Consider the following 17,849-nt stretch of genomic DNA (forward strand, 5'->3'; position numbering starts at 1 on the left):
ATTTCATTTTATTTCAGAATTCTCATGCACAATTCATTTGAGTATAATTTTATAAGGAGACACCAATTTTGTTTCACTGTTGGTCAGTAACATAAATGATATTCATGTACTGTTTTATTTTTAATCTACTATATAAGTACCAAGACTAGATAATTGCTGCTTGGTACAGATATGTTGATGTCAGGGAATGTATTTAATAAAACAATTCTATAAAAAGGCTCCTTCACTCTTAGAACAACAAAAAACAGTGATTCACTGTAATTTATCTCCTCTAAATGCAGCAGGCCTATACACCCCTCCCAAAGGAGCCACTGCAGTTTTGAACACAGTAAATACTTACATTATCCTAATGCTAACTCTTGCCCTACTTCTATGCTTATAAACACAGTGCTATTTTTACCTTGAATAATGCATGGCTTGGTGGGATGCGATTTTAAAATAGAAGTCTCCCGTGTGCTTCATCTCATTGGTGTGCCCACTGGCTTCAATCCAGTGTCCTATTGGGAGACAATAAACACCATCCACCAAGTTGTTTTCATCATAAGAACAGCAACGGTCATGGTGAGGTCCAGAGCCTAGAACAAAAATAAAACCCAAAGAAAAAAAGTGACAAACTGCAATTAAACCAATGCATTTTAAAAAAAAAGAAAAAGAAACAAAAAGCAGCTGAAACAAAATAATACTAAGATGAAAAAGTAGATGGGAAACAGTAGAATTTGTAATTGATTTTTAGAACAATTCTTACTGATTAAGAAAAACAGTACAATTTTAGAGAAAACTATTCATGAATGTCATCAAACTGGGATCCTACAAGTATGAGAACATTCAAAAGCTAATTAACTTTAGAATTTCCACCAAGAAATTCTTCAATGTAGTCCTTTACAACACAGGTATAAAAAGCTTGAAAAATCACTGGTTTACTAGGACAGTAACAACCACCATGGGTCAATATGCAGAAGGGCTGGAACCAAGCATAAAAACACTGAAAAACATTATCTAGTGTCATAAGAAGATGCTGTGAAATGTTTTACAAGTTGATATGGGCTACTAATATTTGTAGCTGCCAATATCTCTATATCATGTACTTTTCTTTCTGGCTACAACTAGTATCAGTACTAAAGTTGTTAAGCACTAGCATTAAAAATAAATTCAGGATGCACTCTGGGAACAATGGTGCAAGGGAGGTCAACACTGGTGGTGAGAATGGCCCTGATTCACTCACTGTAAATCTGAAATTCAACTATGAAGGACTTTGTAAATCACAATGGTTTCAATAAAATAAAATTTAAAAATTAAAATTAAAATAAATGCTTACAAAGAAATATATTAACAATAAAAACACGTGATCATATCTGTCTGCTCTGCCCATAAATCAGTGGCTAGTATTGTTTTAAAACTGGAAAATCTAAGCATAACAGAAATAATAGTTTGCCCAGTCATGGGACCTAGAAGTACTGATTCATTAGTGAACTGTATCTCTTCCCCAGCTTCTTACACAATTAAAACTTGACAACTTCCCAAGAACTAAGACCTGAAACCCTTTTTCCAGGCAATGAAGCAGAAGAGGCAAAGACAGAAGGGATCACTGAAAATAAAAGTTGCTTACTTCACTATGCAAATGTGATAAAACTGAAACTCCCTTTCATGGTTAATGTGAAAACTTGTCTGATTAAGCCTCTACGGAAAAAAATATAGCTATTTTTCAAAAAAGTAAGAATAGAACTTCCATATGATCCAGTAATTCAACTTTTTGGCATCTTTGCCCCCTCCCCAAACACAAATATCACTTGAAATAGATAAATGCACACCTGGAAAGGATGTCAAAATGCCAAATTATCCCAGGTAGACAGATCTTAGTTAAAAAAAAAAAAAAAAAAAAAAAAAACAAGGGGCTGGAGAGATAGCATGAAGGTAGGGCATTTGCTTTGCATGCAGGATGGTGGTTCAAATCCTGGCATCCCATATGGTCCCCTGAAACTGCCAGGAGTGGCTGCCTACAATACCAGTAAACACTATTTCAATAGAAATCATCCTTAAATTATTTTATTTAGGTCTTCTTATGAGAGGACTCATTTAAAAACCACTTCCTGCATTCAACAACCTAATCTCCAAATACAAGCATATAATCATTAATAGAGAATAAAAGGAAAAATAGAAACGTCACATCTGTTATATTTGTTATATAAATCTGACTCACTTCTTTCTGGCCTTATAATATTTTTTAAAAGTTGTTTGAAATAAAACTTTAAAATGAAGTCCCAAAATAATTGATAATTCTTTTTAGTATAAATTCTTTTCTCAGACAAAAGATATAGATAAAACGTAACAAGTTCCAGTTCATTTTTTTATTCTCTTGCTGAATTATTACTGATCTTCCCAAACTAGATTTCTTTTTTTTTCCTCAATGTCTACAAGGGCCTACACCAACTTCGCTACCACTCCATTTATTGAATACAGGAAAACCCACTTATTAGCAATCCAAGTTCTAGGAATTTACCCAGCAGAAATATTAACAAAAATATAGGTTTCACTGACTTTACAAATGAGTCATTTTGACTTAGTGGTGACAAGAATGACAAAGTAATTTTGCAGTAGGACAATGAACAGGCAGATGTGAATAGGTATTTACCTAAGAACAATTGTCAGCTATTCACAAGCAGACTCAAATGCATACCACTCACAAAGGTGACTTCCTGAAGTTCTTTGAGGCAAGTTAAAAATAAAGTGTATAGCTTCTGTATCCAAAACCTTTCCTGAGTGGGCAAAGAAGGGCCCAGCAAAATCACTCTCCTAGAGGTGCCCAGGCCAAAAAGCCAAGAAAGACTGAGTGAGTGAAAACTGGCTATCAGTGGTGCCCTGGCAGAAAGGCAGAGCCTTTGTCTGTGAAGTCAGGAAGGAGGAATCTGCCCCTGCTGTGAGATAACCAATTGGGAGAGACTGAAGGGGGTGTTACCTGTGCATGGTTCTCTATTCTACTGTATCCTGAAAATCTCCTGAGTGGGACAAGAAGGATCCAGCAAAATCACTCTCCTAGAGATTCCAGAAGAGCACGGCCACTCAGCTTCGCTTCGGGGCTCATGCTCTTTCTAATGAATGAACCCCACCATAACACGCAGAAAAAAATCACACTACATGCGTGACAATGGGGAAACCTCGCAGGCAAACACCATGCACAGAATATGAAGATGACAGCTCTGACATCCCAAAAAATACCAGCCATATGGTTAATCTCTCAGATAAGGAGTTTAGAATAGAAATATGGAGGATCCTCATGGAAATCAAAGAAAACATAGCTCTAGCTGAACAGAACACAAAGACAGAAATCAAAAAACTCCAAACTGAAAAAACATATCTGAAAAACACAGTAGCTGAACTGAAAAACTCAATGGAAAGCCTCTCCAGCAGGGTACAACAGCTGAGGACAATCAGTGAACTGAAAGATCAAATGCAGAACAACTCTATACAGCAGAAGAGATTGGAAAAAAACCTTAAAGCAAACAATCATAAAATGAAAAAGTACTCAAAGAATGTGAACAGATGAAAATAGAAGTCTTTCATAAACTCAACAGAAACATCCTAATAATCACTGGGTCCCAGAGGCCCAGGAGGGGGATCCACAGGAAGAATCAAAAGTCAAAGACATCATCACAGAGAAACTCCCAGAGCTAAAGACTGTATGCAATCAAATCCTGCATGCCCAAAGAGTACCAGCTAAAGGGGACCCAAAGAAAAACACCCCAAAACACATCCTTGTCACAATGACGAATCTCACAGATAGAGATAGAATACTGAAAGCAGCAAGATCAAAAAGGGAAATTCCATTCAAAGGAGCATCCATAAGACTTACAGCAGACATATCACAAGAAACTCTCAAGGCCAGAAGACAATGGTGGGATATTGTGACAAGACTGAATGAAATGGAGGCTTCACCTAGAATACTGTACCCAGTCCAACTCACGTTCAAGTTTGAAAGATAAGCAACAGCTCAGAAACTTACAGATGCAAAACCAGCCTTAAAGGAAAAACTGAAAAGTCTACTTTAAGACAAGACAGACCAACAGACACACCAAACTTATACACAAAGATGACATTAAATCCCATGACAATCATCTCCCTCGATGTCAGTGGATTAAATGCACCAGTTAAGAGACACAGAGTGGCTAAATGGATCAAAAGATGAATCTAATCTTCTGCTGTCTACAAGAAACACATCTAATAGTCAGAACAGCATAGACTCAAAATCAAAGGCTGGAGGAAAATCTTCCAAGCAACAACACCCTAAAAAGCTGGAGTGGGGGCCAGAGAGATAGCATGGAGGCAAGGCATTTGCCTTCCATGCAGAAGGTCGGTGGTTCGAATCCCGGCATCCCATATGGTCCGCCGAGCCTGCCAGGAGCGATTTCTGAGCACAGAGCCAGGAGTAACCCCTGAGCAGAGACGGGTGTGACCCAAAACCAAACAAACAAACAAACGAACAAAAAAAAAAAGCTGGAGTGGTCATATTAATATCAGGCGACACAAACTTTAGACTCAGAAAAGTTGTAAGGGACAAAGATGGACAGTTCGTGCTAATCAAGAATATGTGCAACAGGAAGAAATCACAATACTAAACATATACGTACCCAATGAGAGACCAGAAAAATATCTAATACAATTATTGATAAATTTAAAAGAGGACATCAATAATAACACAATAATTGTGGGAGACCTCACCATGGCCTTGTCAACACTTGACAGGTCAACCAGACTGAAAGCCAACAAAAATATACTAGCCCTGACAAGAGAAATAGAATAAAGAGGCCTAGTAGATATATATATATATATATTTATATATATATATATATATATATATATATATATATATAAGACACTGCATCCACAGAAACTTAGATACACATTCTTCTCCAATGTGCATGGGTCATTCTCCAGGATAGACCACATGCTGCTACATAAAACATACCCCCATAGAATCAAGAGGATGGAAATTTTCAGGCTATCTTTGCTGACCACAAGGCTCTGAAATTAGATCTGAACTACAAAGGGACACAGAAGAATAACGTTAACAACTGGAAATTAAACAGCCTGCTACTGAACAATCTGGGGGTCCGAGATGAAATAAAAAAGAAAATCAAAACTTTCCTGGAAACAAATGGCAATGAAGACACAAACTATCAGAACCTATGGGACATAGCAAAAGCAGTACTGAGAGGAAAATTTAAGCTTTGCAAGCACACATCAGGAGGAAGAAGGGGCATACCTCAATAGCCTAATGATGCAGCTCATAAAATTAGAAAATGATCAACAAAAGAAGACAGAAGGAAGTAACAAAACTAAGAGCAGAAATCAATGAAGAGAAAACCCAAAAAACAATCCAAAAGATCAACGAAAGAAGTTGGTTCTTTGAAAAAATAAACAAGATTGATAGACCATTGGCAAAATTCACAAAGAGAGAGAGAGAGAGAGAGAGAGAGAGAGAGAGACTTGTTATTAGAAATAAAAAGGGGGAGATCACTACAGATATTGCAGAGATTCAAAGGGCAATCAGAGACTATTTTGAGAAACTCTATGTCACCAAATATAAGAACCTGAAAGAAATATACAAATTCTTGGACTCATAACCTTCCATGGTTGAATAAGGAAGATGTAGCATATCTAGACACCCCAATAATCATTGAGGAAATTAAAATGGTAATCAAATGCCTGCCCAAAAACAAAAGCCCAGGCCCGGATGGTTCACTAATGAATTCTTTCAAATCTTGTGAGAGGAATTATTACCAATCCTGGCCAGGCTCTTTCAAATAGCTCTTATGAAGCCAACATCACCTTGATAACAAAACAAGACAGAGATGATGCCAAAAAAAGAAAATTACAGAACAATTTCCCTGATGAGCACAGATAAAAAGATCCTCAACAAAATTCTGGCAAATAAAATCCAATGCCTCGATAAGACAAAATCAGAAGACTGGTCACCCTTTGATCTGTGCAAAAGCCAAGATTTCTATCTACAGATGAGACTGGCTATTACAACCATGACTGGGCAGTACATATCCTGGGACCAATAAAAAAAAAAAGCTCTAGTTTAGATTTCAGTCTACAATCTGTAACACAACCAAGATCTCTAATTCCAGAGGTCTGTAGTGCTCACTGGATATTTTATTTGATATTTCATTTTGTATTGTTGTGGTGTTTCAATTCCTTTTTCCCTTTCCTCTCTCAAACTGAGGTTGAGAGCTTCTAAAGGACTCCACCTATTTTCTGCTTATTTAATTTTTACCCCATTTTATTGCTTTTCTTTTCAATCAAAACCACATAACTTGAACTATCTAGTTCCACCTCTCAAATAGAGGGGGAAATAATGGAGGGGACTAGGACCAAACAGTGGCATGATCACTAAGTAGTAAGCTAGACACAGAGGGAACAACTCATTCTAGCAGCCCAGGGGGGTGAAGGTAGGGGATATGGGATGCAAGATGGGAACAGGGGTGGAGGGAGGACAAATTTGGTGATGGAAATTCCCCTGATGCAATGTTAATATGCACCTAAAATATTACTGATACTTAAGTAAAGTTATTAAGCCACTATGATCAAAATAAAAATCATATATTAAAAAAAAAAGAAAAAATTCCAATGCCTCATCAAGATCATTCACTACAATCAAGTAGGTTTCATCCAAGGAATGCAAGGATCGTATAACATCCGTAAATCTATCAACATAATACACAACATCAACAAGAAAAATAAAAATCACATGATCATATCAATAGATGCAGAGAAAGCATTTGATAAGGTCCAACACCCATTCTTGATTAAAAAAAACTCTCAGCAAGATGGGAATGAAAGGAACCTTTCTCAATATAGTTAAAGCCATCTACCACAAGCCAATGGCAAATATTATCCTCAATGAAGAAAAACTAAAAGCCTTTCCTCTAAATTCTGGTCCAAGACAAGGCTGCCCTCTTTCACCATTCCTATTCAACATAGTACTGAAAGTACTTGATAGCGATTAGGCAAGAAAAAGATATTAAGGAAATCCAAATAGGAAAAGAAGAAGTCAATCTCTCACTGTTTGCAGATGACATGATACTCTACTTAGAAAACCCTAAAGACTCTACCAAAAAGCTTCTAGAAACAATAGATTCATATAGCAATGTGGCAAGCTACAAGATTAACACACAAAAATCAATGGCCTTTTTATACACCAGTAATAATAGGGAAGAAATAGACATTAAGAAAACAACTCCATTCACAGTGTCACACAAACTCAAATACCTTGGAGTCAACTTGACTAAAGACATGAAGGACCTATACAAAGAAGACTATAAAACCCTGCTCCAGGAAATAAGAGTGGACATGTGGAAATAGAAACACATACCCTGCTCATGGATTGGCAGGATTAACATCATTAAAATGGCAATACTCCCCAAAGCATTGTACAGATTTCATGCAATCCCTCTAAGATAGCCATGACATTCTTCAAAGAAATGGATCAAACTCTTCTGAAATTCATTTGGAACAATAAACACCCTCAAATAGCTAAAGCAATCCTTGGGTAAAGTAATATGGGAAGCATTACTTTCCCCAACTTTAAACTGTATTACAAAGCAACAGTTATAAAAACAGCATGGTATTGGGATAAAGACAGACCCTCAGATCAGTGTAATAGACGTGAGTACTCAGAGAATGTTCCCCAGATATACAATCACCTAATTTTTGATAAAGGAGTTATAAATCCTAAGTGAAGCAGGGAAAGCCTCTTCAACAAGTGGTGTTGTCACAACTGGCTAGCCACTTGCAAAAAAGTGAACTTAGAACCCCAGCTAAGATCATTTACAAAAGTCAAATCCAAATGGATTCAAGCAGGGGTCTCAAACTCAATTTACCTTGGGGCCGCAGGAGGCAAAGTCAAGGTGAGGCAGGGCCGCATAAGGGATTTCGCTTACCAAATATTCGCAATAAAAAATCGCATTAGTAAGGGAAAAAATCGCAAAAAATCACATTAAACATTTGCATACCCCAAACGGAACTGCTCGGGGTATGCGAATGTTTAATGCGATTTTTTCCTTACTAATGCAATTTTTATTGCAATTGTTCGGTAAGCGAATAATCGCAAATACTGCAATATTTGAAGGCCAGCTGCAGGCCACAAAATGTTGTATGGAGGGTCGCAAACGGTCTGCGGGCCGCGAGTTTGAGACCCCTGGATTAAATACTTTGATATCACACCTGAAACCATAAGGTATATAGAACAACATGTAGGTAAAACACTCCATGACATTGAGACTAAATACATCTTCAAGGAGAAAACTGCACTCTCCAAACAAGTGAAAGTAGAAATAAACAGATGGGACTATATTAAGCTGAGAAGCTTCTGCACCTCAAAGGAAACAGTGCCCAGGATACAAGAGTCACCCAATGAGTGGGAGAAACTATTCAGATAAGAGACTAATATCCAAAATATACAAGGCACTGACAGAACTTTACAAGAAAAACATCTAATCCCATCAAAAAATGGGGAGAAGAAATGGACAGACACTTTGACAAAAAAAGAAATACAAATGTCCAAACGGCAAATGAAAAAATGCTCCACATCAGGGAGATGCAAATCAAAACAACTACGAGGTACCACCTCACACCACAGAGATTGGTGCACATCACAAAGAATGAGAACAAGCAGTGCTGGCGAGGTGTGGAGAGAAAGGAACTCTTATTCCCTGCTGGTGGGAATGCCGTCTAGTCTAACCTTTATGGACAGTGATATGGAGATTCCTCCGAAATCTGGAAATTGAGCTCCCATTCAATCCAGCTATACCACTCCTAGGAATATACCCTTGGAACACTAAAATACAATACAAAAATCCCTTACATCTATATTCATTGCAGCGCTATTTACAATAGCCAGATTCTGAAAAATAACAACCAAGACACACTTCAACAGATGAATGGCTAAAGGAACTGTGGTACATATATACAATGGAATATTATGCAGCCAACTGGAAAGATGAAGTCATGAAATTTTCCTATATATAGATGTACATGGAATCTATTATGCTGAGTGAAATAAGTCAGAGGGAGACAGATAGATGCAGAATAGTCTCACTCATTTATGGGTTTTAAGAATAATAAAAGACATTCCTGGGGCCAGAGAGATAGCATGGAGGTAAGGCGTTTGCCTTTCACGCAGAAGGACGGTGGTTCAAATCCCGGCATCCTATATGGTCCCCTGTGCCTGCCAGCAGTGATTTCTGAGCATAGAGCCAGGAGTATCCTCTGAGCACTGCCGGTTTTGACCCCAAAAACAAACAAACAAACAAAATAAATAAAAGACATTCCTGCAATAATTCTCAGAGACAAAAGAGAGGAGGGCTGGAAGTTGCAGCTCACTACGTGAAGCTCACCACAAAGAGTAATGAGTGCAGATAGAGGAATATCTACATTGAGAATTATCATAACAGTGTGAATGAATGAGGGAAGTATAAAGCCTATCTAAAGTACAGGTAGGGGAGAGGTGGGAAGAGGGAAATTTGGGACATTGGTGATGGGAATGTCACACTGGTGAAGGGGGGGTGTTCTTTACATGACTGAAACCCAACTACAACCATGTTTGTAATTAAGGTGTTTAAATAAAGATATTAATAAAAATAAAGTATATAAATATAAAGGAATAAAAGACCTATTCTTTGGCACTTCTGTCAGAGCCATAAAAGATACACCCAGAGGGCTGGCGAGATAGCATGGAGGTAAGAAGTTTGCCTTTCATGCAGAAAGACAGTGGTTCGAATCCTGGCATCCCATATGGTTCCCTGTGCCTGCCAGGAGTGATTTCTGAGCATGGAACCAGGAGTGACCCCTGAGTGCTGCCAGGTGTGACCTAAAAATCAAAACAAAAAAAAAGATACGCCCAAAAAGGTTGTTTTACTCAAAACTGAAGCATTATTTATAAAATATTTACAAATTTCAAGGTTCAGGTCAAAATAAGTTTGGTTTTAGTCAAATCAAAGTTTTGAAACTCTACCATATAAGTCATATGCATTGGGATAGTTTCATCACTAGTACTTAAACTTTAAATTCTGATTATTATTCATGTTATTTAAATCTATCATTTTTTTAGTTTGACTACAGATTTTTGTTTGTTTTTGGGTCAACTCAGCAGCGCTCAGGGGTTATTCCTGGCTTCGCTCAGAAATCACTCCTGTCAGACTCAGGGGACCATACAGGATGCCGGGAATCGAACCACCATCCAGCGTTTGCTCTCTCTCCAGCCCTACTTATCAGACTTTTTAGTACATAAACATAAATTCTGAACAGAACATATTAATCTAATTTTAGCTGTTAATTCACCAAAACAAATTTCTCTCCTGCCCCATCTGTTACAACTACAAGAAGCTATTAGTGATAAATTTGTACAAACATTGTCTAACCCTTACAAACTCCCTAGTATTCTAATATTGTTTCAGTGCCCAAACACACACACACACACACACACAAAAAAAACATTTTACTCAACCAGCTGCCTCTTCAAAAGAAAGACCTGAGTACAGTCCAGATGGAACACTTGGCATCCTTGCAACAAGCAAGGTAAGAAAGGGGTTGAGGATTATAATGGAGACTGCTGAACTCTCTGTCCTGAATCCTGCAAGCAAGGAATAAAGTACAACCAAGGAGAGAGAAGATGGAGAGAAGAGGCACAAACGCTGAGAAGCAGAAGGAAATACATGATAATGAGAGAAGAAAGAAGAGATCATGCAGCTGGCAAACTGTAGCTTATCCATTGGAAAGTAGATCATCAAAATGCCCTTCTCATGAACCCACTACAGACAGAACAAATGAGACAAGCGTTTTCATATTTAACTGTAAGTGGTTTTCCCTTCAGACTGAAGAAAGAGCAAAATTTCGTTTTTTTTATTCCCACCCAACCTTAAATTTATGTTTAAAGACACTCAAATAATTAACTTCTGTTGAAAGAAGACTGTCCACTAATAAAATTTTATTTTTAGGGGCCAGAGAGATAGCATGGAGATAAAGTATTTGCCTTGCGTGCAGAAGGTCGGTGGTTCAAATCCCAGCATCCCATATGGTCCCCTGAGGATGCCAGGAGCAATTTTTGAGCATAGAGCCAGGAAAAACCCCTGAGTGCTGCTGGGTGTGACTCAAGAAAACAAAAACAAAAAAAATTTCATTTTAAACCTGAATATCTAACCTACTTTGACTTTCTTTAAAATATATGCAGAGCCACAAGATAGTCTATTTACTAAGCAGGGCAAAAGCAGAAAACTACAGTCAAGGATAACCTTGAAGATAAACATTTCTGCTATATGGACATCTTAGAAAGCCTATACTCCATGATCTATGAAAAAGAGACTGAAAGTATAGAAATCAATTCTAAGGAGGCCGGAGCGGTGGCATAAAGGTAGGGCGTTTGCCTTGCATGCAGCTGACCTAGGACGACTGCGGTTCAGAGGCCGAGTGGTGGCGCAATCAGTAAGGCATCTGTCTTGCACAGTGGTAACCTAGGAGGAATTCGGTTTGATCCCCCGGCATCCCAGATGGTCCCCCAAGCCAGGAGCAATTTCTGAGCACATCGCCAGAAGTAACCTCTGAGCGTCACCGGGTGTGGCCCAAAAACAAAACAAAACAAATAAATCAATCCTAGGATTAGAGAAATAGGATACTTGAGGCTAAGCCTACGTATACCGGAGCTCAATATAACTGATTCAATATATTATATATATATATATATATATATATATATATATATATATATATATATATATATATTCAATATAATAGCTTTGATCTCTGGTACCCCATACCAAAAAAACAACAAACAAGCAAACAAACAACCTGCTATGACTAGAGTTAAAGCTGAAAGAATACACAGGAAAAACCCTAGACAGAAATAGAACAACAAATTCAGGAAAGAATTCTGCGTTTGAAACTAAAATAATTATATTTAATAATAAATGTTAATAATTTAATAATATTTAAGAATAATAAATTTTAGTAATAATAAAACTAAATAATATTGTAGGGCCAGAGTGTTAGCACAAAAGGTAGGGCATTTGCCTTGCATGTGGTCAACTTGGGTTTGATCCCCAACATCCCATATGGTCTACCAAGCCTACCAGGAGTAATTTCTGAGCTTGGAGCCAAGAGTAACCCCTGAGCATGCCAGACATGCTCAGGCATGGTCCAAAAACATAACAATAATAATAATAATAACAACAGCAACAATAGCAATATCAACGAAGGCATATAACTGGGCTCTTAGCAATAATAGAAGTAGAAATTTGATTTAGATATAGATTTTGCTATAATATAGATATTGTTTTTGCTCTGTTTGGGGGCTACACCAGAGGTGCTCAGGGGTTATTCTGGGTTATGCTGAGATTCAAACCACCATCATTCTGCACACAAGGCAAATGCACTACCTCCATGCTATCTCTCTGGCCCAAGCAAATCTTAGTAAAAAAGATGGGAGGCATCACTTTCTCCAACATTAAATTGTATCATAAAGCAATAGTCATTAAAACAGCATGGTATTGGGGAAAAGACAGACCCTCAGATCAAAGGAAAGAGTTGAATATTCAGAAAATGATCCCAGACATACAATCAGTCTTTGATAAAGGGGCAAAAATGCAGAATGGAGCAAGAAAATCCTCTTCAACAAGTGGTGCTGTGATAACTGGTCACAACATGTAAAAAGCAAACTCATACCATGCAAAGGTCAAATCAAAATGGATTAAAGTCCTTGATACCATATCTGAAACATAAAATACATAGCAGAAATGGTAGGCAAAACACTGCATGGACACTAAAGGTATCTTCAAGGACAGATCACCACAGTCCAAAGAAATAGAAGCAGAGATAAACAAATGGGACTACATTAAATTGAGAAGATTCTGTATCTCCAAGGAGCAATGACAAGGATACAAATGCTAGCCATGAAATGGGAGAAACTATTCACTCAAATCCATCTGATAAGGGGCAATATCTAAGATATGCAAGGTACTAACAGAACTTAGCCAGAAAAAATAAATCTAACCCTAACAAAAAATGGGCAGAAGAAATTAACAGACATTTCTTTAAAGAAGAAATACAGATAGCCAAAAGGCATATGAAAAAATGCTCCAATTCACTAGTCATCAGGGAGACATAAATCAAAACAACAATGAGGTATACCTCATGCCACAGAGACTGACACATATCTCACACACACACACACACACACACACACACACACACGAATCACTGCTGGTATGGATGTGGGAAAAGGGAACCTCATTCACAGCTGGTGGGAATGTCATTTAGTCCAGCCTTTCTGGAAAACATGAATATTCCTCAAAAAACTATCCCTTATGATCCAGCAATACCACTCCTAGGACCACAGAAACACAATATAATAATGCATCCTGTACTCTTTGCAGCACTACTTACCTTAGCCAGAATCTGAAAACAATCCAGATGTCCAGCAACAGATGAGTGGCTAAAGAAACTGTGGTACATATACACAATAGAATACTATACAGCAGGGGCCGGAGAGATAGCATGGAGGTAAGGCGTTTGCCTTTCATGCAGGAGGTCATCGGTTTGAATCCCGGCGCCCCATATGGTCCTCTGTGCCTGCCAGGAGCAATTTCTGAGCCTGGAGCCAGAAATAACCCCTGAGCACTGCCGGGTGTGACCTAAAAACTACAAAAAAAAAAAAAAAAAAAAAGAATACTATACAGCTGTTAGGAAAAATGAAGTCATGAAATTTGCCTATACATAAATGACATGAAGACTATTATGCTAAGTGAAATGAGTCAGAGGGAGAAACATAGAATAGTCTCACTTATCTGTGGGATTTAAGAAAATAATAGTAATAATATGCAGAGACGATCAGGGCCAGGAGGACCAGTCCATGATATGAAGCTTACCACAAAGACTGGTAAACACCGTTAGAGAATAACTGCACTAACAACTACCATGCCAAAGATAGTGAGGAGAGAAATGCAATGCCTTTCCTGAAGACTGGAAGTAGGTTGAGAAGGATAATGGTGGACATTCGTGACAGGAAAGTTGCACGGTGAAAGGGGGGTGTACATTTTATGACTGACATATGTTTAACCAAGGTACTTAAATAAATTACTTTTTAAAAAAACTTAAAATAAAAAACATTCAAGTATTACAAATGGGTTCACTTTCGGTACCATGTTCATTCAACACATGAGCACTGGAATGCTACATTGAGATGCATTTTAAAAAGCAATTAACTCACTAGCAAAACAAACTGATAGATCTGTGGTGTATACAGATGTAGAAAATGAAAATTGGAGATAGTTTTATGAGTGTGAGTAGCGCTTGTGGAAAGAGTTTTTGATAGAGGAAATGGGTCTCAAGCTGTGACTGACAGCAAGCTATGCTTCAGATATGTAACAAAGAACACAACAATGTGTGAATGACTGCAATTCAAAGCGGAAACGACATAATAAGAATAAATCTGTGTATTTCAGTTAATAGAGTGACAACATAATTTAGACTCATAGGAGGTTTTTATTACTTGCCAACTCTAAATCAAGGACTGTAAAACAAATGTATTTTGTGACTTAGAAAAGCATAAAATAAAACTACCTCTTTCTCTATCATTGAAGAAGTTATATTATTTGTGTTTAGGAATTAGAGCAGTTAAGATCTAAAAATTACAAGCCTTTCAAAGACTGAAGAGTAGCAGAAAATTATACTTCCACTTAAAACTGAATGCAACAAGTGTCTCCTTATTTAATTTCTACATAGGACTTATATTGTTCTTAATAGGCCTTAAATCAAATTCACAAAACTAAATTAATACTAACTATGTAAGAATAATCTTAATTAAATCTAAAGATATGACCACCTCTTTTAACATGACCAAACCTTTGGTAGCAATTATATCATGAGTCAAGAGATTAAAAAAAATAATAATTTGAATGGTCAGGGTCAGAGAAATAGTACAGATGGTAGGGCACTTGTCTTGCACCTGTATTAGACCCCTGGCTTCCCACATGATCCCCAAAGTACCACCAGGAATAATTCCTAAGTGCAGACGCAGGAGTAAACCCTAAGTATTGCTGGGTGTGGCCCAAAACAATAAACTAAAACAAAAAAGAATATTTTGAATGATCTATCTGCACATTTGCTGGATAATTTTGCAATGTTCCATGTCAATATATCAATATAGAAATTATTTTTCATATATTTAATATGTTTCATAATATTGCTGTAATAATTTTAATTTTTTTATTTTTCTACTGTTATCTAAACAACTTTTATAGATTATATATACTTTTATTCTTAAGGTGTCAGGTCATACTTTTCTATCTACAGGGTTTTATTCTTTTATTAATAATTTTTATTTTGATCAAATTGGATACAAAATATTCACAGTAGTGTTTTTGGTACATAGTGACATTGAATCAGGGGCATTCCCACCACCAATGTTGTCCTCCCTCCACCTCTGTTCCCAGCATGCATTCCATATCACCCCTCCTTTGCAGTCTGGGCTGCTAGTATAAGTGGTCCCTTCTGTGTCTAACTCAGTGCTTCTAAATTATTTTGTGTCATGCCCCACCTAGGAAGAAGAAAGCATTTTTCACACACCCCACGTGACTGTAAATAGTATCTTTATTAAAAAAACTTTAAACTGCAAAACAAAAATATGTAAGATAATTTGAGCTGATTTTTTAATCAGAGGTGATGTCTGGATTAATGGCTACAATGAGCACGTTTTGCAATACATAGCTTTTCGAAGCAGAGTTTGAAGCAGGACACAGCAACTCTCAGCTCCAGAGACATACAGAGACATAAACATGGGGCTTAGCTTGTAATGACAATGTTTGCGGAGGTCAAACACACACACCCTTTACAGAGCCTCGTGCCCCCCCCTGGGGGCGTGCCCCACTATTTGAGAACCACTGGTCTAGCCTGTTGTAGATTGGGTATCAATTCTGTTGTAGTTGGCTTTGGATTTGGTGTTTAAGTCTGATCATTTGTATTTCATTCTTATTTCGATATTCATATGACTGTTTGGTCTTGGTGTCCTCCATTATTTCCCTCTCCATTTGTGAGGCAAAACAAGATGGTTCACATTATGTGGTTCTGTTTGAAGGTAAGAAAAAAAAGGAAAAAGAAAAAAAGAGGGGGCAAAAATTCAAACAAGCAAAAACCAGGAGGCGTCCTTCTAGACACCTTATAAAACTTATAAAAATAAGTTTAAGAAAAGAAAGGGAAAAAGGAAGGAAAACATAAAAGTAATACAAAAACATCAAACCAAAAAAAACAAAAAACAAAAAACCTGAAGAGCCCCACAACAATAAAGACAACAACCAAACACTAACCACAGTCCTGAAATAAAGACGAATCAAAGCACAGGGGGGGGAAAAGGCAAAGAAATGAAAAAAATAAAAGCAACAACAATTACAAAAAAAGTATTTTAATTTGTGCTATTTTTTTTTGCATAGGCACAATAAAAGTTGGGGAGATTAGAAAGGGAGATCCCCTGGCCTAAGAGATGCAAGGTTTCTCCGCCCTTTAAATATACTGTCATGGGTATAACTACAGGCTCCATACATGCTCTTTTACTCTCCCCTAGGTCCTTTTGTGATGTCTGGAAGTTTTCCACTCCGTGGTGGATGATAAAATCAGTCCTCTGTAGCTAGTGATCTTAGTATTTGCACATGTCACAAGATGGAGCCTAGGATGGAATCTTTCTTTACAGTTCCAGAAGTTTTGTTCCATCACTGTTATTTTAATCAGTCTTCTGTAGTTGGTAGTCTTGGTTTTTGCACTGATCCTGGGACAAAGCCTAGGATAGAATCTTTCATTATATTTCCAGAAGTTCTGCTTAGTTGCAGTTATCTCAGTCAGACCTCTAGGAGATCTTGGTTGTTGTACAGATCGTAGGCCAAAGCCTAGACTAGGGTCTTTTTTATTGGTCCCAGGATACGTTCTGCCCAGTCATGGTTGTCACAGTCTTCTGTAGTTAGTGATCTTGGCTTTTGCACAGATCAAAGGATGATGTGTCTTCTGATTTCATCTTATCGTTAAGTGTTGAGATAAAACAACCTGCTCTTAGACCAAGTTGTTGCCATTTCCTCATTGTCAGGATGTTATACCAAAACTGGCACATATTGGTGTCAGAGCAGTATTAAGAATGTTCCAGAGAGGGCCCGGAGAGATAGCACAGCGGCGTTTGCCTTGCAAGCAGCTGATCCAGGACTAAAGGTAGTTGGTTCCAATCCCGGTGTCTCATATGGTCCCCATGCCTGCCAGGAGCTATTTCTGAGCAGAGAGCCAGGAGTAACTCCTGAGCACCGCCAGGTGTGACCCAAAAACCAAAAAAAAAAAAAAAAAAAAGAATGTTCCAGAGGGAGTTTGGTTCCTGGAGCTGTTGCAGAGAACTGTGTCGGTTCTACATCTGAGATCTAGGGTTTTTTAATTAAGATTCTATGGTTTAAAATATTCACAGTGTTTTCTCATGGACATAATTCCAACATTATATCCCATCATCCATGTAACAGTCACCCTCCCCCAAGGATCTCTGGACCCCTCCTTTTCATCCCCACAAACTCAATTGTATATATCAGTGTCTAAGCCATTGGTAATAATTTCTATATCTCCATGACAGGACAATAGGCCCATCAGGTTAATTTCCTGATGTGAATAACTGACTCGCTACCCTCAGGGAACTTCGTCAAAAGGCCCACAGTGAAGAACGACATGAAGAGTTGAGGAAAATCTGTAGAAATATTTTTAAAATTCATGTCATGGCACTGATTATGTTCTCTTCATATTATTTGGCTTAAGATTATTTCTCCCTTGTGTATTTACATGCC

The 17,849-nt window shown here is 37.7% G+C and overlaps 1 protein-coding gene across 2 annotated transcripts in view; it reads right to left on the minus strand.

The window, feature by feature from the left end:
- The window catches only part of EPM2A (EPM2A glucan phosphatase, laforin), a 108,704-nt gene that overhangs the window by 65,693 nt on the left and 25,162 nt on the right, over positions 1 to 17,849 (minus strand). For both annotated transcript variants that reach the window (XM_049789356.1, XM_049789357.1), the window contains exon 2: positions 401 to 575. In XM_049789356.1, the coding sequence (XP_049645313.1) occupies positions 401 to 575 (175 nt within the window). The remainder of the gene's footprint in view (positions 1 to 400; positions 576 to 17,849) is intronic.

Source organism: Suncus etruscus, chromosome 15 (genome assembly GCF_024139225.1).
Source record: "Suncus etruscus isolate mSunEtr1 chromosome 15, mSunEtr1.pri.cur, whole genome shotgun sequence".
NCBI lineage: Eukaryota > Metazoa > Chordata > Mammalia > Eulipotyphla > Soricidae > Suncus > Suncus etruscus.